General features: G+C 38.1%; 2 protein-coding genes and 1 non-coding gene across 12 annotated transcripts; 2 read left to right on the top strand and 1 right to left on the bottom strand.

Annotated features, from left to right (window-relative positions):
* The first annotated feature begins 475 nt into the window (after positions 1 to 475).
* On the top strand, positions 476 to 2,972 carry LOC105686249 (probable glutamate--tRNA ligase, mitochondrial). The gene is made up of 9 exons (XM_012400900.3): positions 476 to 754; positions 850 to 1,084; positions 1,158 to 1,353; positions 1,513 to 1,727; positions 1,791 to 2,013; positions 2,107 to 2,267; positions 2,331 to 2,494; positions 2,566 to 2,723; positions 2,805 to 2,972. The coding sequence occupies exons 1-9, from the start codon at positions 646 to 648 to the stop codon at positions 2,883 to 2,885; spliced, it is 1,542 nt and encodes a 513-aa protein (XP_012256323.2). The 5' UTR covers positions 476 to 645; the 3' UTR covers positions 2,886 to 2,972.
* Positions 2,973 to 6,792: 3,820 nt separating this feature from the next.
* LOC105686694 (diacylglycerol kinase eta) lies at positions 6,793 to 20,677 on the bottom strand. 10 transcript variants are annotated; one of them, XM_048659750.1, is made up of 27 exons: positions 20,603 to 20,677; positions 20,458 to 20,542; positions 19,606 to 20,236; positions 19,394 to 19,519; positions 16,872 to 16,955; positions 15,675 to 15,879; positions 15,450 to 15,586; positions 15,286 to 15,377; positions 15,080 to 15,210; positions 14,845 to 15,013; positions 14,550 to 14,652; positions 14,099 to 14,101; positions 13,657 to 13,979; positions 13,255 to 13,572; positions 13,015 to 13,169; positions 12,712 to 12,958; positions 12,220 to 12,638; positions 11,799 to 12,124; positions 11,396 to 11,723; positions 11,086 to 11,313; positions 10,896 to 10,998; positions 10,548 to 10,817; positions 10,184 to 10,478; positions 9,795 to 10,115; positions 9,630 to 9,725; positions 9,424 to 9,555; positions 6,793 to 9,277 (listed from the first exon to the last, which is right to left on the bottom strand). In XM_048659750.1, the coding sequence occupies exons 3-27, from the start codon at positions 19,828 to 19,830 to the stop codon at positions 8,987 to 8,989; spliced, it is 5,127 nt and encodes a 1,708-aa protein (XP_048515707.1). In that variant the 5' UTR covers positions 19,831 to 20,236; positions 20,458 to 20,542; positions 20,603 to 20,677; the 3' UTR covers positions 6,793 to 8,986. The 10 variants fall into 10 exon arrangements, with proteins under 10 accessions (XP_048515707.1, XP_012257180.2, XP_020708264.2 ...); XM_012401757.3 differs by lacking the exons at positions 20,458 to 20,542; positions 20,603 to 20,677 and adding an exon at positions 20,318 to 20,412 and having other exon boundaries at positions 11,799 to 11,883; positions 11,947 to 12,124; XM_020852605.2 differs by lacking the exons at positions 20,458 to 20,542; positions 20,603 to 20,677 and adding an exon at positions 20,380 to 20,451.
* On the top strand, positions 16,712 to 16,783 carry Trnat-cgu. Its single transcript has one exon. It is a non-coding gene; the product is annotated as a tRNA-Thr (tRNA).
* Positions 20,678 to 20,740: the final 63 nt, after the last annotated feature.

The raw sequence follows: 20,740 nt of genomic DNA, 5'->3' as shown, positions 1-20,740 counted from the left end.
ACTATTGACCCCTAATACATCTCTTTCACGCAACACATTGCCTGACGTCAAGGGGCAAGAAACCTGGAATTTTAGTTCGCCTAAATTCCGCAGCAAAGAATTTCCAGTAACGGCGCTATCTGTCACTTCTTCGGCGGGGAAGATGGAGTAATTGAATAATTAATCAAAAAATTGGAAATAAATCGGGAAAAATGGTAAATAATAAGGAAAAAATCGAGGATAACTCTGGTATGGTGTCACTTTTGTTAGATATCATATGGTGCTCACAGGGGCTAGGGAGGAAGCGGTAATTGAAAAATTATCAAAATATCGAAAATGAATCGGAAATCCCTGGATCCTTCTGAAGATAATTTTCATAATAGGTAATTTCTTACCAAACGATGTATTTCTTTTCACAGCTTTAATACGCTACGCCGTCAACATAGGAAGAGAGAATCTATCAATTTACGATCTCCATGTATGTATATTATTTTAGTAGGGCGCGAGGGCTGAAGGAGTGATGAACATATTAAATGGTCGCCCTCGTTCACCGTGACGTATGTGACTCTACGCGCAAATGACAGACGAAAGTTCGCAAGTAACTTTCCAGATCATGAAGAATTGAAAGGATTTATTCATGATCTTCAACGCGTGACGTCCAGCAACATGTACAAAGTGCAGCGTACTTTACTGTCCCCCCAGAATATTGAAATATTTTCAAAAAGGTCGTACAGAAAGCAACAAGTTCGTGTTCGGTTTGCTCCAAGCCCAACAGGTGAGCCTAGAAAAAATTCACTTGTCAGACGAGAGATGAGGATCTCGTTTTTCTTCTCACTGATTTAATTCTGTGCACTCCAATGCTGTTTTCAGGTTACCTGCATCTCGGAGGCCTCCGTACAGCTCTGTACAACTATTTATTCGCTCGAGCAAATCAAGGAAGCTTTATTCTACGCATAGAAGACACAGATCAAACAAGACTCATACCAGATGCTACCAAAAAACTCCAAGAAGATCTGTTTTGGGCTGGAATCATCCCGGACGAAGACCCGACTAGGGGTGGACCCCTAGGCCCTTACATTCAATCAAAACGACTGGAATTATACAAGTAACTCTTCCCAAATCTCATTTGTTCATACTAATCCACCTCTTACACTGTTTGGTAATTCTATTCTTTGTAGTGAGCAGGTTCAAGTTCTCCTCAAAAATGGCTCGGCCTACCGCTGTTTTTGTTCAGATAATAGACTAGGACTCTTGAGACGAGAATCGTTGAGGCTTAGGCAAACGCCAAAGTACGACAACAAGTGTAGACACCTGAGCGAAGAGGATCTGAAGGAAAAATTGAGGCGAGGAGAATCCTACTGCGTCAGATTTAAGGTACGAGAGAGATGTTTGGCTGCCAATTCGACTACGAGAAGATAACAGGGTTCGTAATATCGCCCTCCGACAACATCTAGACCAGCGATATCTACTCAGTTTTACAAGGGCATTCTGGTCTATTGGGTAATTCACACTCTGACAATATTCAATTTGCAGTTACCCAGCGGCGAGGAAACCTTCAATGATCTTGTCTATGGAGATGCGTCTTACGACATCGCACGAATAGAAGGTGATCCGGTCATTATGAAGACGGACAACTACCCAACTTACCATTTGGCCAATGTTGTCGATGATCATTTCATGGAAATATCCCACGTCCTCCGTGGAATCGAGTGGCTAGCTTCGACTCCCAAGCATATATTGCTCTACAAGTAAGCAGACATTGGTAACAATGACTCGATCGGTTCTCTCTTTAACTCGGCCGATTTATTCAGGGCTTTCAAGTGGACTCCGCCTAAATACGCGCATCTACCACTGATCTTGAATTCAGATGGCTCAAAACTTTCTAAGCGACAAGGCGACATCCGCGTCGACTCGTACAGACAGAGCGGAATATTTCCTCTCGCTCTTTTGAACTACATAACTCACGCCGGCGGAGGCTTCAATAGACCAAAAGGAGAGCAGCGCTGTTACAGTTACGAAGAATTGATCAACCAGGTAAAAGGATCGCTCACGACCAAATTTTAACTCCGAATTTACGCAGCTGAAGAAACCTTTTCAGTTGACCAATTGTTCACATTGTTCACGTAGTTCAACGTATCAGCAATCAACGTCAACTCCAGCCGACTAACTCCGGAGAAATTACTCGAGTTTAACAAACTCGAAATATCTCAGCTGCTCCAAAACGAGAACAACGCTAAATTTCTAGTCAACAAAGTCGCTCGAATAGTCAGCGAGACATTCCCTGACAGGTGACACTTTCGATTGACTCTTTCTAACTGAGACCCGAGCGAAACTATAACTTCCTTTATCAGGTCGGTCGCAGACACTCTGCAACTGGACGACGAGCACATAGCAGAGGTTCTGAAGTGGTCCCAAAATCGGATATCAAAATTGGAGGATCTAGTGGGTCCAGATCTCTCATTCCTGTGGGTCATTCCTCCGCTAACTCCAGATGCACCGCAATCCGAGTACTTCGGTAACAACTCCACATTCGCGAGCCATAAAATTTCTCTGTTAACGGTCGTTACAATGTTTCTACAATTACAGTTACACTCCCTCGACTCTACGATCAGCTTCTTTCCGTAGAATCAAGTTTCTTCCAAAAGGACTTTTTAAGCGATACCCTGAAAACGTTCGCCTCGTCTAACGACATCCCATTCAACAAATTCATGAAATTTCTTCGCAGTATTATCAGTGGTCAAAAGGTTAGTTTTTTACATATTAAAAAAATTCTCAATTACATTTCAACGACACGTTTACTATCTCCCTTGTATTATGTTTTACAGGAGGGTCCCGGCGTAGCTGAAATGATGGAAATATTGGGACGAACAGCGACCTTGCAACGTTTGGAACGTGCACTTCAATGAATATAGATTATCGTCCTCCAACCCCGATGTACAAATGTAAAGTCAACGATTCTATTGAATAAATATATTAATTTTAAGAAGTCAAAACTCTTTAAATACGTCACTAATTTTATCCATCTCACGCTTCCACAAAGCCAATTAAAACAATGGTGATAGTAATAAAATTCAAGGCATGAATTCTTTTCTTTTTTTTTCTTTTATTTTCCTCTGAAATAATATCAACTTTATTCCCCTCCAAATGTTTCGTTTTCTCTTTTCTTTTCTTTCATATTTTTCCATTCGAATTTTTATTTCTTTTTTTTTCTTGTTTTCTTCAACTATAACTCCTCGGATTACATTCAAAAAACGAGAATATATTTTATATGTATAATATAATTATTTATTATATATATATAGTGTGCGAAATTAAGAACTATTAACTTCTACTGATTCAATTAAATAGTAATATAAGTTAAAGAAGATTGTGTTTTGTGGCGAAATAAACACGCCGGAAGATAAGTATAACGTGTTTTTATTTCAATTCTTTTTATTCTCTCTTTTCTCTCTTTCTTTTGCATGGAATTTCAAGAACGATCTACTCATGAAACTGAAATTAATGTGTTTTACTTTTCTTTTTTTTTTTACTTTTCAAAATCAAACTCGATGATCCATTTGGCAATATGATCCTACGGCGTGAATTCAAACATCATATATGTAGATATTATCAATATTATTCATACTCCAATTTTTATTATTGATATTGTTATCAATCTTATTCTTAATAATATATGTATATATTTTATTATTATTTCTTCTTTTTATTTCATACTAAATCTAAGAGAGAAATATACATGTGCATACACATACTATAATGTATGTATATAAAATGGTAAGTTAATTAGAAAAGGCACACCGCAGAATTTTTTTGGATCACCTCGTCGCGTAAAACAGATTTAGCTATACTTTTTTCTTGTTTTTCTTTTCTTTTTTGTTCAGTTTTTGAAAAATTTTCAACTTATCAATATAACATCATTACGCAGGTTGTCTTGATTCTTGTCATTAAAACATAACACATATAAGTATATTATATACGTGATCGTGTACGTAGTAAGAAAATAAAAATAGAAAAGAATTGATAAATAAATAATAGAAACAAAGAGAAAAACCCTTAAGCTTTCTTATGCTTGGACCCAAAAATTTATGCAGAACTTTGTGTTGTTTGTTCGCTGTTCTTTTTGTTTGAATTTTCTCTCTTTTTGTTTGTTTCTCGTCAATTATTGATTGTTTCATATTACATATGCTCAATTTTTAAAATTCAATCATGAAACTTATTAGGTAATCATAATTAGGCCCGTCAACTGCACGTTTTTTTCTCTCCCTCTCTTTTTCGAAACTCAGGACACTCGCAGCATCGTGAAAGCAAGAAGAAAATTGAAAAAGCAAAATAATAGAAATGAAAAAGGAATGGTAATTCTAAAAACTAATTGTTTTTTTTTTTTTTCTTATTTTCACTCATCTCTCTCTCATTTTTCTTAATTTTCTTTGTTTTTTCCCCCCGTTTTTCTCACATTCAATGAGATTATTTTATCGAATCAATGGAATACACAACAATCTTATTTTTTTTTACACTCTCTTACACTTTCTCTCCCTCTCTCACACTCCATCTTTTTCTCTATTCCCTTTTTTTCTTTTGAAGAAACTATATTAGTAATTATCGATACAAATAGCAGGTAAGTATAATTACAGTTACTATTATACCACTTGTTCGTAGGTATGTAATAATTTTACTTTAATGATCAACCATGTTTTTTATCGTTTTTTAGATTCGGTTTTCTTTTGGTTTCTATTTTTCTTTCTTTTCTTTTTCTTTTTTCGAGATTCTTCGTCCGCTTGTTGATGAATAATTATTAATTATTAATTTTTTTCTTCAAATTTTCTTTGGTTTTTATAACTATAATACAATAGGCTATTTGTTTTTTTTTATTATTTTTTTTTTCTTTATCGTAGGTACAGTATATGTATATTATTTGTATAGTAGATTTCGTAATATTACAGGGGTTTTATCACAGAGTTTTTTTTTTTATTTTTGTTCTTCCTTTTTCGCTTAAATTTATTTCCTCATTGAAAGCATTCGCTCGTTTCTATTTGGTTTGTATTTTCGATAATTATTTTCCTCTCATTTTCATGATCTCAATGTCGGTTGTACCGCTCTCTCTCTCTCTTGCTCTCTTGAAATTTTTGGAATGACTGTGAAAGAAACTTTCTTTGTTTTCTGTCTCCTTGTTTTCAGTTTTGTTTCCTCCATTTTTCTTTAATCAATTTTCACCTGACTAGACGCTAAAATTGTCGAGATAATGTGCGTACAATAATTTTGGCGAATACTAATATTATAAATAATAATAGTAATGATAACAATGGTGGTGATGATAATAAAAATAATATTTATGAATAATAGCAACAACCACAACCGTAAGAATAAAATTCTTTCTATCCTACCAACGATAAAAGAATACTTATTAATAATCATAATAATAATAATAATAATGATTGTAACGATAGTAGTGTAGTAGTAGTGGTGGTAGTAATAGTAGTAGTAGTAGTAGTAGTAATAGTAGTAATACAATATAATTTTCATTTTTCTTATGTACCTATACTTTGAAGTTGTGTGTCGATAAATGCGTACGTACAATAGTTTTTTTCTATATTAAATCCGAACTCGTAATAACTAATATCTTTTCCGCTTTCGTACGACTATTATATAGTATGTATGTAATTGGGAGACAGCTGAGCTCGAAACGAACGTTGAAAACGATAATACATAGCTCACTCTTCTAACAATATTAGAATAAGATTTGAAACCAGTCGTGATTAATACAAACTATTGCTTATTACTTTTTAGAATATATATAATAATGTAATATACTGTTTACAATGCGTGTATAATATTACTAATAATATGTGTATAGGTATCGTTAAAATACGTTGTAGATCGACTACGGTATTATTTCTTCCAAGATCATTATTTCTTTCATTTATTTCAATTATTTCAATTATTTTATTTATTTTATTTATTTTATATTCGTGTATACTATTTAATTTTTAATTGTTTCATCTCTTTCACTTGAGTTTAATAGGTGTATACAGATTTGTTACGTGTGATCCGAGTGATATTAATTAACTTGATCTAATTTAATGTTATAAAAAATTTTAAAAACAAAGAAAAAAATATTCCTCGTACTCAGAACGGTCTGACAAATTAAAAAAGGTCCTTTTAGTTTTCACGATATTATTTTCATTTGATTTTAATCAACGATGGGCGATAAGCTGTTTGGTTTTACTTCTCACCTTCTTTTTCTTTTTTCGTCTCCAACAAAAAATGAAGACACGTTACGTCCTACATAATGTAGTTAACTACGCTTTGAACTAATACGGAATATAGTGTAAGAACTAATGGTTTACTAATTATTACAGTTAAATCTCTAGCTACAAGTTTGTTTTTTTTTTTTGGATTTTCGTTCGTTTATTTATTTATTTTATTTGTTTTTTCTTTTTCTTTTCATAAATATGGTTAATTATGATAAATTGTTATTATATTATTGTTATCGTTATTATTATTATTACTATTATTATTATTATTATTATTATTATATGATAAAGGCAAGTTATTTTGTTTATTTCTTTATTTTACTCGTTATTTATTTAATAATTTTTTATCTTTTTATTCAGAGGCTTATCGAGGATAATTTTATTTGAAAAAATCGGAGGTATTGAATTTATATATCAGTTACAAGACGACGCATCGTTTTTACACGATAAATGGGTAAAAAAATTATCGGAGCAGAGAGAGATTTTCATCGATTTGATGTTGTTCTTGTTGTTTTCTTTTTCTCTCATTATTCATCTGCAGTCGCGTTACACGTATACCGTACGTTAACAATTTGGCCCTCGATTTTTATTTTTTTTTTCATTTTCTTTATTCTGCTTTTGGCGACAACTTCACGTAATGTAAGTTATTATTTTATATTTATTTATGTATTATATGATAAATGTATATAGTAGGTAGATATAGGTATGTATGTATGTATGTATTTTTAATTAATCAGAGGTTCTTTTCTTCACTTCAGATCGAAAAAAGAGTTTCAGCGTAGGGTATATTCATTGGTCAAGGTTTAAAAGAGTGAAAGAAAATTGAGATAGAAAAAAAAAAAATTCGTAAACGATTAGAATACTGAATTATTATTATTGCGTATATAATGTATAGTATAGTCATTCGATTGCTCCTTTATCATCAGTTTTTTCGATTAATTTTATAAATATTTTATTCATTTATTTATTTTTATTTGTTCAATTGATTACCTCTAAGCGCGACGTTGATTGGAAAGTTTTAACTACGTTAATTTGTTAAGTTTTTTTTTTTTTACTTTTTTTACGTTTTTTCATTTTCTTTTTGGGAGATATATTTACGCTACAGTATAAAGAGCTTAGAAGGTACGATAAAATTAGTCGGGAAGATTCAAGGTACATAGCACGATACCTAGATAGGTAGATAGGTGTACACTTAATTAAATTTTCTTTTCTCTTTGTTTTTTTTGTCCATTTTTGATCTCTCTATAATCAGCAACGATATCGCACTTAAGGTTCCCGTAAAAGAAGAAAAATCGGGGGTGGGGGGCAACAAAATTATAGAAAAATTTATAGCCAAAAACGAAGAAAACGTTGGAAATTGAAGCGATAGTTGAAGCTGAGACCGTTCATTGGTTCAAAAAATTGTCTCACACTTGTGTTTTCGACTATAAATGGAGATCCGATTACAGTGCAGGGTAAGTAAGTGCGGTCCGTGAAACGACTTTAAAATCAATCTACATTGTGCTACGTATAGCGTTAGAATTTTCCTTCATTTTTTTTCTTCTTCGGTTTGTAGAAGTTGTGTTTCTTTCATTAGTTTGGTTTTTGTGTTTTTGTATTTTTTTTTGGTTTTTTCTTTTCTTTTTACGAAATATTGGAAGTGATGGAGATCAAATACACGCGACTACGTTATTTTTATCACTCATTTAAATTTAAATCTGTATGATAGAACGTCACCGATTATTATTGTAGGATATCTAAATATTATCAAACTACAGCTAAAAGGTATATACCTAATAATATTGTTTCCTCCCTCACCCTACCTTAATTCTATCGCTACGAGTTATTTTAATTTATTTCTTTTTTTCCTTTTCTCTTCTTCAACTTCTTCCTCATCTTTAGGTTTTTGCATTTCGAACAATAATAGTAATAACAGTAATAATACAGGAGTTTAACAATCATTAGCAAAATAGCATAGAGTTTATGGATACTTCGACAGCGAACGATCTGTGTATTGTATAATGTTGTATCCAATAATTCTACGATCACAGAGTGGAGGGAGGATCCCTCCGATGATTGAGGGGCAGGCCCACTGACTTGCCTCGCGATTATTTAAGACAGAGAAGAAGAAGAAAATTAATAAATAAATAAATTAAAATTAAAATTAAGAAACGAAAAATTGTAATACATATCTAACAATATTTTTATCGCTACGAGAAATATATCTTCAGGTTTTTTTGCTATCTTCGAAGTATATTATCATTATTTATTAATTTATTCTTTTATATATTTTTTTTTTGATTCCCACATATCGTAAGCGATTATTATTATTATTTTTTTCTTTTAAATTTGTCAAAATTTTACATTCAGATCGGTGTATTAAATAGAATTTTTAAATATTGAAATTTTTTTTTTTCTTTTAATTTCTTTATATTATTCATACGCTTGAGGGTAGTTTAATATATATGTATATACACTACTGGATATATACATATACGAGTAGTATATATGTACATATTTATTAGGTATGTGTATATATCTATGTATAGTATTTTTATAATAATCAGGTAAATTTTTAAACTTAACATTTTTATTGCCACAGGCAAGTTATGGTATACCGTATTTTGTTTTTGGTTTTTTTTTTTCATTAAATCCAATTTTCGATTTTCACCGACATTGCTTATTGGAATAATAATAATAATAATAATATTCAGGGTATTGCCTCCGATATTTGAAACCGGTTGGACATGAGAATCCTAATATCAATATTGGAATTTTTAATTATTAAGATCATTGATGGCCTGAAGTATACGTTTGACATGTCCGACTTTGGTTATTCCGAGTTCCTTTAAATCTCTTCTGGCAAGGGTGAGTAGTTCCTTACCTCTTATATCGTGTGACATGAAATTTTCGGCGTATTCACTCAGCTGAAGGCTATCCAACCATGAACATACTTCCGTAACACCCCAACTTGTCACTTGGTCTCTTCCCGGATGATTTCCGGAACCCCATCCCGTCCGGCGGAACTTTAACCAGAACAAGCCCCGGTGACGATTCTTTTTATCACCCTGTGGACGCAGAATTTATCGAAGGTTGTTAGAGGTGTTAGTATTGTTAGTCGTAAGCATTATTTTTTGGTTTTTGTTTAAATGAAAATAAAAGCTCATTTTACACAAACAGCCGGAATTTCAAACGTCAATTGCTTTCTTGCTACCTGTTCGTCCGGTTGAAGATTGTGCAGATACACAAGGCCAGTTCCTGATTCGTCGAACACACATTTTCTCAGTTCTTGCTCCATGCTTGCCAATGACGTGGACAATTTACTCTCCAAATCCTCCCTCAGTCTCTGTAAATATATTGTTTTTTATAAATAGACTTTTATTTTATCTTGTAGTATAGGAATGAAGTTAGCCAACTTACCAAATTGTGCGCCTTGTCTCGGAGCAGCTCGCAAGAATCTTCGTAAAGTTGTCTCGCGCTCGAGACAAGCTCTGTTACGACAGGTCGAAGGCCAGGCTGAGGTTTGCAATAAAAGAAAAGCATTAAACTAAACTACTTTTGTTGGAAAATGAAAGGGACACTCACCCCTTGAATTATTTTTCCACCCGGATGGACGTTTTCCAAACTGACGGCCGTCCTTGCAGCAACTTGGTAAAGTTCCGGTTCCAGACTAGGGTGAGAAATAATGAGGAGTTTTACCCACTTCACAAGCGTAGTGACAGCTTCGATGAAAGAGAACAGTACGCTCATCTCGTCTTCGTTCAAATTCGAAGGCTTAGCGTCTATCGGTGACTGAGTCTGCGTTGCACCACACATAGTCGAAGTCGACTGAGACGACATTGAAGTTGAAGTGGAGGTTGAGCTGCGCTGCTTTTCTTCCCAGGTTCGTAACGACGTTTCTAACGCCTGAGAAGAATAATACCCAGGGAATAAGGTTCTAATTCAGAAGAGGAAGGAAAAGTTGAACTACTCACCCGATTTCTGTAGAGCATTTGCATTCTGTTTTTGTGGATAATTCTTATCATTCCCGGAGGTTGAATCCAAGCTTCTCCGTCGACTTGTATGGGCACTCCTTCGTCGCCAAGAATATTAATCTGCACGGTTTGGCACTGAGCGATTCTGTGATGTTGGAGATTTATCAGCCTAGAAGCCGCCATTTGAACGGAGCCAAAAACTGCAACGACTTCCAATATTCTGTCGTCGAATGAGGGCGCCAAAAAGAGATCGCCTTCTTTGGTTCCCCCCCAAAAATTCGTACCGCCCATAAAGCTGATAATCGAAAACGACAAGGAAAAGTTTCATCAATGCTCGCTGTGACGCAGATAATTTTTTACATACCTTGGTATATTCAGAACTACGATGCCTTGTAACGATGGGAGTGGTATCCTCTGTCCGTCGCATTCGAGTTGGACCCTCTGCTCGAGATTCTTGTACGTTTTTTGGAGCCATTGTTTCGATCCGAGTACTCCGTACCACATGTAGTTCTTTGCTCTCGATCTGCATTTCTCCGGGTGTTCTTCTCGCTTGTGGTGAAAATCCAGACTTATTTTCGCGTCTATGCCGATGCCGAAGTAGTTGTTCATCACGCACCGTTCGTAGTAACCTTCTCTGTAAACGAGGTAAGCGAGTCACAAAGAATCGGAAGAATTTTACGAAACTGATTAGGAAATAGGGCGAGAAACTTACAACAAAGTTTCGTCTGGGTCCATCAGAGGTGAAACAGCGGCGCACAGAGCATCCGCGTTCGCCAAAAGCGCCTGGCTGATTAGCCCCGCGCCCCGACTCACGTCTTGAAGAAAAAATATACCGAAAATTCATTATTTAAAAAGAATAATTTTAAAAATCGATGGAAGATCCTTTTCTCGAAACTACATACTTGGCCACATCGGCAGCTGGACCAGGGGGTTGATGATCGGTAATTTTTTCGCGTCCTCTGTCTTGTCCACAGACTTGGTTCGTTCGTGTCGTACACTCAAACTGGAACCTCCGAACCTCGCGGCTTGCGCCGCTAAGGAAACAACTTCGGACGCTTTCAAAAGACTTCCGCTGCTGATGCGGCGCGTAGCTTGCGGCGAAAAGCCCAGACCTGGTAGTTCGACGCTCACTAGCCCGTAAAAAAATTAATGAAAATAAAGTCAAAGTTCAGTTTTCAAACTGAGTATAAACTCTCAGTAAATACAACTCACGTTTCTCCATGCTCCCACCGCTGTATCGCCTGTTGTAACGCGAATCCAACTTGTAACCAGCTTCGGGTTCCAGGTCACGTTTCTCAATCGACATGGAAGGGCTCGGTGGATCAACGATGACACTTATTACAGGAGGATTCGTAGTTGGAGGTTGTTCGTCCGCAGACGCCTTGTCCGAGTTAACGGCAAAGCAGCAAACTGGACCCAATATTTCGGAGGACTTTTCTTCGCAAGTGATACCGAGCGCGTAAGAATTGTTGGGCTGCCGGTTAGCCGAGTCATTTTTGCGAGCCGGTTCACCACCGAGATCAGCAGCGGAGGATATTTTCTGCGTTTCGAAAAAAAAAAAAGGTGAGAACAATTCTGGGCGACGAGAGCTGATGAGATGGAGATGGCGGCCTACCTCGCTGTCTTTCTTCTTCGGAATCCAAGCCGGCTTCTTGAAGGACCTCCTGGCGATGTCGTTCCCCTCGACAAATTGTGCCAGACTGCAGAATTTTCGTGGTTTTTCAGGCTGCTCAGATTTCAGACAGTCTCTTACAGAGTCGTACCTTTCCCCCAACATAGCGCTGATCAGATCTTGTCCGAGGGAACTCAGGTCGTCGATTATGCTCTCGGAGTTTTGGGCCTCGCTGTGACAGGTGTCCGAATTCTCAGGCGAGTCGATGTGCCCCATTTCAGGGCTGTCCGAGTGCCTCAACGTGTCCAAAATATCGCTGTCTATGTGACCTGAAAAACGTCAGGAGAATCTCATCCGAGCACAAGAGAATGTGCAAAAACAAAGTATGAGAACGAGAAAAGTAGCAGTAGAAAACAATTCCTACCAATTTCGCTCTCGCTGTTTTTTATCGTGAAATTTTTCGAATCCAAGGTATCCATAATCATGCTGTCGGAGCTCACAATACTGTTGCTGCAACTGCAGCTGCTTCTCGAGCCGTAGGTAGCGTCTCTCTTTCTGTAATTGTCCAATTTTTGATCGTTATCTGGTGATATGTTTCTGGAATTTGCGGAGTCGGTGTCTGGGGATATCATCGTGTCTTGTATGGTTGTGTCATCCGAAGGCGAACTCGTATCCAAGGTCGTACTCGTAACGGTCACTTGGATGTCGGATGGCGTCTCCGCCTGCTGGTTTTCGTTGAATTCCGCATCGTTGTGTTCGAGAATTCCTCCTTGATGTTGCTGATGCTGTTGAAAAAGTTTGTGTATCGTCGCCTCCACCGTTGGAACTTCGAAGCTAAACACCCTGGAGACGCCCAAATGAATAAATGAACACAGAATGATTAAAATGGTACCAGCGATCCAATCCAACCACTCACCCCTTCGGCAGGTTAGAACTGTTTCTTCTGCTATCGGCAAAACCATCGGGTGCAGGAAGCGCGAGCATTTCTTCGGCTTGAGAATCCCTACGCAAGTCAGGCATCGGGCTAAGCGATACTAGATTTGGAGTCGGACTAGGGCACGGAGACATTTCTGCACTACCGACAGAGCCGACTGCTGACAGGACGTGCAAATGCTCAACGTTGTTAGATCGCAGTCCTGGGATATCCAAGTGATTACGTTTTTCTGAAATACGAACAGAGTATAATCGACAAAAAATTGGATATCGTTGCAACACCTACCATATTTGCTAGTCTCCACAGTGCCGTCATCGCAGGTTACCGTTATGTTTGGTGCACCACTGGCTTGACGATCAGATGGAGAACTGTTTTGCTCGTCTACGGCGAGCTCGGTGTGCTCGACCAAACATCTTATTGCTCTTTTCAAGCTGTTTGCCCTAAAACGCGAAAGATTAAGTTATAGTAGGCTAGGTCTCCCAGAAGGGTTTGAGAGGCAGAGTATGAACAGATTGAATCCATCACCTAGATACAATAGCTTCTCTCTCTACAAGATTCCGCTTTTTTCTCACACGTTTCAAATTGTTAATGTCTTTTTCTGGCTTCTCCAGCGCTCCTTTTTCCTCTCCGTCAACGGGTAGCGGCGCCTGTGACGCAGGGGAAGGCGAATCCGCTTCAACTGCTCCATCCGAAATGAAACTTTCCTCTTTGTGTAACGTCTCCAGCAAAAGGTCCAGCTTTTGCCTCAGGACTTCACACTTTTCACCCAACTGCTGGTCCCCCGTGTTCTGACTCGCCTCCGAAATTCGCACTGTAAAGTCTTTCACAGTCTCGCACAGAACTCTGTGATTGAAAAGATGCGTGGTGAGTGTCAGTTTCGAGAAAAAAATTGAACAGCAACAATGAGAATAAAGTTTCACGACTCACTTGGCACTAGATATAACAACGTTATCTTGATCCGATTGTAAAATATTTGTAATGTGCGTTACGACGCTGTCTTCGTACTGATGAGCAATGACTGTGTTTAACGCAGAGTCTGTGCGGCTCAAAGACATCTTGGGGCTAGGGAACGATATGCTGCGTTCAAATGTCATGATGCTCCAGCGATCGAGCATTTTTGTGCTCGCCTTTTCATACTTTTCCAGAAGCTGTGGTAAATGTGCGTCGTCGTCGCAGGAAGCTCCCCAGCCTAAGACCCGCGCTAAGTCGTTCCCCGTTCCCAAAGGTAAAACGCCAACTTGGCATTGTTTCTGTGAGCGCAAAAATTTTTTTTTTTATTGTATCGATAAACGCCAGGTTTAGAATTGAAAAGTTGAGTGTCAGGCTCCGAGGAAAAAATGAAAAACAGATGCAGGTTCCAACTACTTACCGGCTAAAAAGAAAGTTAGCTAACGTTATCGCAACCAAAGGTGAGCAAAGCACAGGCTTCTGTTTCTACCTGAAATAAAAGAATAGAAGAGACACACCATGCGTTGAAAGTCTTGCTCAGCAAGTCAGGGTCGAAATAATAAGGAAGAAATACACTCGTGAAAAAGTGACAAGTCGAGTTCAAGGGAATTCAAATAAATCTAACGCCAAAAGTTGGGCCGCATCACTCACACTTCAAAACTCAAACAAAGTCAGATGTGCCGCTTGAAGATGGCAAACCGTGCTGTCGGTATCACCCATCACCCCTACATTTTGACTCAAATCACTAGTGAAAATCAAGGCAGAGGACGATTCGAGTTGGGATCGAAGGGAGAGACAGCTTTGTACAATGCGGTGACAATAATTGGAATGTTCAAACATCTACTTGAGATCTTCTCACAACGATTACTCACGTGCATCCCTAACCGATCGATTTCAGAGAGTACCCAACCGACGGAACCATCTCCGCTGCATACCAGAATCCGGAAAGGGTCAAAATGTCGAAACAGTCTCAGCCTGTGTGAATATATCTTAAAGTTTACCATGACCCATGTGAATATTTGTTTCGAAGAAGGAAATTAAAGAAGCCAAGACAAGCCCCACGCAGAATTTGACAGGTTTCCAAATTCAGAGTCTCAGTTTCTCTATCTCTATAAATTTGACAGTTGCGAGGCATTCCAACCTATTATCATTCAATGAATTACTCACCCTAGACCAGGTCCCCCGTTGATCAGATCAAAAACCTGTGCCGGATTTAAAAGCTGCTTAAACCTCCTCAAGAACTTTACACCTTGATTGTCACCCGATTTGCTGTTAACAAAAACTAGAAGCGGACTAGAGCCTGTCGGTCGGACTGCCTCCCACGCTTCATCGCTGCCTGAAAGATGGAATTAGGTTACATATTGAATTCCAGCCCCACATTTTTATCACGAGAGCTACCTACCTATACTATGCAATGCGGTTGGAGGTACTACGCTGACTTTTGCAGGCCCCAATGGACATCTTACGTAAATTGCTGGTCTACAAGCGGTGTGAACCGTCGCCCTGCACCAAAGGCATCTCCAGTCTTGAAGCCTGACGGGCAAAACAACCGTGCATAATGAAAAATTGCTGGACACCGTTCAAATTTTGGAATTGAACTCAATTTACCGAAGAACAGACCCACAGGTCTTGTCGCAGATGAGACATTTTGAGGAAACTGGTAGATTGCCCTCCATCCATTGATGGGGCATTGTAATATTCTGAAATATGATCGAACAACTTCGAATTTTTTTTTTCTAATTCCCAAATCGAGATTGTAACGTATATCTTACCCCATCTTCATCCTCGATAATGTCCTTTCCAATAGAAGCCAAGGTCGTCCATTTACAGTTGTTTATTGCTTTAGCTGCACATCTTTTATGCACTTTGCATTTGCACACCTCACAACTTAGACCGTGCGACGTTACACCTGAAAAATTAAGGGAAAACTGTAAAATACTTTTCGACAAAACGGAGAAACGAGATGCAAACGAATCGATAGAATAAATTAATTTTACCATAGAGCGCATCTCGGCAAACATTGCAATAGGTGGGTCTCGCGTGGCTCGTCGCATACCAATGGTGATTGCCGCCTAACAATTCCGCAGGGCCTGGCTCACCCTGTGAACGCCCTTCCCCAGCTGCTCGAAGAGCACTGAGCCACTCCTCCATATCCCGTCTACTCTCTCCGCACAGGATGAGCGATCTGAAGGGCGTAATCACCTGGAAATAAGAAAGGAATCCATGTCAACTAGAATATAGATTAAAAGCTTTGTCGGCAGGTTTCGAGAAGTGAGTTTTGCTAGACGAACCTGCCAAACTGCAGTGTAGCACAGACGGCAGGTGAGGGTGAAAAAAATGTCAAATTTCATTCCACGACAACTACTTTGAATCAAACCACGATGAAAGAAAGAGCATCGGATGTATGAATGAGAGAAATAATATTCAACTGGTAGTGCAGTTGCTGTTACGCAAGATAAATAATTAACTGATAAAATCGTAGGCCGCACAGTTTGTTACGTGGGCGCCTCACACCGCAAATTACCGGCTCAGCTGGTTCCCAAGAACCTAGCTTAATCTCGTAAACAAAATATAACCAAAGATCGAAGGGTTTTCAAACACGTGGGTACATTCAAAACATATACCTTGAACCTGGATCGCGTTCGTTGTTCCCGTTTCGGGGGCATTTTTTCCTAATGATTCTCAATGACAACGACTGAAAAGTTACTTTGGCGTTAATTTTCATCGCCCAGTGTTTACTTTTGAGTTGTGAATCGTTGTCCCCTTGTCCCACAGCGTGTCAAAACTCATAAAACAAGTAATGCAGCAACGTGGTAGGGGTAAAGCTCAACTGGAGGGGGAAGTTGAATTGCTGATGATTTTCAAATTTTCATTTTCATTTGTAAACTCAAACTGCGAGAAGGGGTTTAAAAAATTTTCACCTCCTGTCTCCCGAATCGATAGCCGCGATGAAAATTATACGTAACAAAAAAAAAATAAATAAAAATGCACCGACTATGTTGAGTGAGATTATAAATCGGGAGGTCCTCATGCAGCCTCTTTAGCTCAGTGGTAGAGCACTGGTCTCGTAAACCAGGGGTCGTGAGTTCAAACCTCACAGGAGGCATCCTTTTTTTTTTCTTTTTTGTCTCATTCTAGACCGCGTCGTTTTGATTTTGAAAACAGAAATATACCGTGAGTCTGCGTTGGCTCACCTGAAAACTGTGATTCACGTTTTTAATACTGCATTCCGCAAAGGTGAGATCCTCGGTCAGTTCAATCTCATCGAATATCGCAGCCTGAAATAGATGAAAAAACGCCATCAACTCAAATCAAACATCACTTTTAAATAGAATTCTGAGCGCCATTCTTGCAACAAGCTTCGGGACATCTGTCTCAGCCGTCTTTATATTCGGACAATGAAAATAAACGTCCCAATACTTTTTCAAGGGACACCTTGTAGGGATGTAGGTACGTACATAATACACAGGCTGATGTACAGGTGTACAAATAGGTGTGTATCGCGTAAAAATGGATGGGTATATCGATCAGAGAGGCGAATTGAAAGGAGGTCAAGAGTTAACTCATTGTTTCACGGATAAAAAAATCATTGAACAATGCAAAAGCTGAAGAGATAACGATATAAATTATTTGGCCGATCGTCGAGAAGATGGTGATACGATTCAATGCTAGCAGACTGTTCGATAACGTCGATGATAACAAAAGCGAAAGTGAGAGAGTTTAAAAAAAGACGAGGAATTATTCACTCACCATATAATTAAATTGAGTGCACCGGAGTAAAAGGATAGTATTAATTAACGTTAGTCGTACGGTTTTGAGGGATAATTTATTCCATTGGAATGTATGTGATCGGATTCTCCATTCCGTTCAGTGTTTTTTACTCGAAAATGCACTATAGGTAGGCGTATAGCGTAAGGAATATTTATAGATCCATGGATCCGATGTGATAAAAATCAAAATGCAGCTATAAATGCACCCGGTAGAGCAGCGAGCAAGAGCACACAATGTTAATGGGCGATCGTCGGATGCATCTCATTATGTAAGTACAACAGATAATCATTGATATTCGATCATCGTGATTAAAAAGTCAATTAATTATACGATTAATAAACAAGTTGGGTCAACGTTTAACGATCGCGTTCTCCGGAGGGTGTTTATAGAATTATTATTATCGTAACATCGTCATTATATATTTTCGTCGAAAGATTATTATTAAAATTTTATTATAGTAGGTATATCGTGGTACTTTATGATAATTATCGATTGTCAAGATTTAATTAATTATATTTTACTTATTCATTACGATCGATCCATTAACTATTGTATTATTATACTTATTATATAAACTGATTGTCAATCGTTAATTTATTCAATATATATTGCTGACATTCCGATTAAAGAAATATATATATGGTGAAAGAAAAAGTACAGCTGCACGGTGCCACGTTTATTTGATTTATTACTATCGAATATCGTTTATTAATCAATAATTAATTACATCAGTTTATTGTTATCGTTATATCGTTATTATTACACTTTAGATTATTTCATTAATTACGATTTAATATTCACAGGTCGTTGCGTCGATCATATCATAGCGTTGTGACTTTTATATATTATAAATTTTGATTTTTCAACTCTTTGCAGACCGCCGTATTTCGCACCGAAACTTATCGTAAGGCAATAATAAATGTAAGGTCCTAACGAACGGAAATCGAATTGGTAAACTGAAAACTTTAACGATAATAATAATAAAAATATAACGCAACCACCCAGCTGCACCCGGATCCCGAATTTGCGACTTGCTTCTTCGGCAGCCGGGCCGGCTTCTGCAGCATCTTTCGGCTCTCCCATCGCCATACATATTATCTTTCGATCATCTCGCGAGGTGCACCGCCCAATTTCAACCCCCTCCCGACTTGCAGAGCTTATTTAGCAAACTCGAACCGACTCTACTCCAAATTATTCGTTACACCCGCTTTCGAATTATTACGCACGATATGTTTCTTTTCCTACGCCGCGATTACGATCACATTTATTGTCGACGTTCGGGCAAACCCTTCACCCGCGGAAAAAATGTGGGGATGATATATTTTCACCTCTGGATAACATCGTTACGTGTTATACTAATCATTTTATTGAACAGCTAATTCCTATCAACTTTATCGCTGCGATATCGGGGGGGGGGGTTTATTTTTTTATTTTTTTGCTTTATTTCGTTTGATTAAAGGCTCGGGAGATAACGTAGGGGGAAAAAGGGGCGAGAAACTCCGGCCACACCCCTGGCGAACGATCGAACGTCGCGCGTCGTTTTCGTGCGTTAAATCGCGCAGCTGCAACCCTCGACCTTTTGATTCAACCCTCTGACTTATACACGCAGATTTCTACACCTGCAGCCTTCGCCTTATGTCACAACTTGAAATCGTGTTCGAGTTGTTTTTTTTTATGCTTTAACTGTTTCATACTCATTAAAAATCCACCCCATCATCCCAAACATGGACCTTTCGTGCTGCACTTACAGAAAATCCCTAATAAAAAATTCACTGCACATGATTTGGGAAAAATATTCAGATCAATGAATAATTTGGATAAAACTTTCAGAGACAGGATCCAAACTGGCGAAAAAAGACTGACGTTTGTGAGAGAGGGTGAATTTTTGGCTGTAGAATAGCGTTTTTTTCAAATTGTTAATTTACTGTGTCGGTGAAAAACTCACCTCTGTACAATTCTTTGAGTAATAAAGCACAGAACCCTGAAGTTTGAAGTAACGTTTCTGCCATCGTTGAAATGATTTGGAGGTTTGCTTCAGCAGAAAACCCTCTTTTACGCAGTCCGATGTTGGCTGTAAAGAATGCATGAATAATTCGTGATTAATTATACTTGAACTCGTAACTGGCTCATCGATTCGCTGTCGATACTTGGTATTACCGAATTCTCAAAAATCGTCCTACAATGATCGTCGTTGCTCCTGAGTTTATGGTAAAATATTGAGGCACTTTCTTCCTGAACAGATGATTTCGTCTCGCTATCGTTATTGCAATTATCATTATCGTTGTTGCAGACGTTTGCTGAAGTTTTTTTGATGACAATTTTCCGTTTGCAATGCTCCCCTGCAGGTCGATCGACATCACAGATACGTAGAGTGGAATTCATTGGGTATGATTAATTGGGGACTCAAGACTACAATGCGACGTACTGCACGGCTCATTTCAGAGCTCATCGAAAACATCAACATCACGATACAAAGAAGCACCTGGTTTCCTGGAATCGAACGATCCTCGTTCTGCAAGGCATTGTGAATCCTGTCTCTGTCACAATCTCCTCCTCCTCCCCTAATAGTTTCACTCCGTCGTGCTTCAGAAATGCAGCTATGCTGCCACCTGACTTTGCTCCAGGTCATGCTCGTGATTCACGACGAATGAATCCTGGTCCTTGTCCAGCTTATCGTTGTTACAATGACCGATGTCATTCGTATCATCGAGTTGTATCACAGACGATGATCGGCGACAACGACAGAAGTTAGTTAAGTATACCTTGATTTTTGAAAAACTCCGGAAACCTAGGTGTCAAGAAGAGAAAAAATATGTTGATTTAAGTAAGAGTTCTCGATATCCAAAAAACAAAAATTTAAGTACCCTACTTAAGGCACACGTGGAGCCGTTACGAATTCATCCTCTGCACAATGAGATTCGAAATTCATACCTATATTATCCCTGTCAGACGGTACACTGAAATAAGAACTCCAATATTCAGACATAGCTTGAATATAGTAACAAATACCTGCAGAGAAATCCTCGCGCTCGTTTCGAGTTTGCGCCAACAAGGTTGGTTCACGCCGGCGTTTTTGATGTCAATTTTACGAATCCTGCAAACAATATTAATCAGGAATATATGTTATCGGATATTTTCGGCAATATATTAGTACCAGGAATTATAAAGAAATAGATGTACGAAGAATAGAAGTTCTCCAGATAGAAAGAGAAGAGCACAATCGTGAAGAATTTGTTGATTAAAACCGTTAAAACAATTGTTGAAATAATATTCTGCGCGCGCTTTACGGCAA

Source organism: Athalia rosae, chromosome 8 (assembly GCF_917208135.1).
Source record: "Athalia rosae chromosome 8, iyAthRosa1.1, whole genome shotgun sequence".
Lineage (NCBI taxonomy): Eukaryota > Metazoa > Arthropoda > Insecta > Hymenoptera > Athaliidae > Athalia > Athalia rosae.
The sequence above is the reverse complement of the archived record's forward strand: the minus strand, read 5'-3'. Positions and strand labels throughout refer to the sequence as shown.

What these genes read in the sequence shown, in the direction of transcription:
- LOC105686249 (XM_012400900.3), top strand. Translation starts at nt 646, where the DNA reads ATGTACAAAGTGCAGCGTACTTTACTGTCCCCCCAGAATATTGAAATA. An exon ending in CCTACTGCGTCAGATTTAAG is followed by an intron (nt 1,354 to 1,512) that starts GTACGAGAGAGA and finishes TTCAATTTGCAG; the next exon opens with TTACCCAGCGGCGAGGAAAC. An exon ending in AGCGAGACATTCCCTGACAG is followed by an intron (nt 2,268 to 2,330) that starts GTGACACTTTCG and finishes TTCCTTTATCAG; the next exon opens with GTCGGTCGCAGACACTCTGC.
- LOC105686694 (XM_048659750.1), bottom strand. Translation starts at nt 19,830, where the DNA reads ATGAATTCCACTCTACGTATCTGTGATGTCGATCGACCTGCAGGGGAG. An exon ending in AAATGCTCTACAGAAATCGG is followed by an intron (nt 10,116 to 10,183) that starts GTGAGTAGTTCA and finishes TATTCTTCTCAG; the next exon opens with GCGTTAGAAACGTCGTTACG. An exon ending in GAGACAAGGCGCACAATTTG is followed by an intron (nt 9,556 to 9,629) that starts GTAAGTTGGCTA and finishes ATATATTTACAG; the next exon opens with AGACTGAGGGAGGATTTGGA.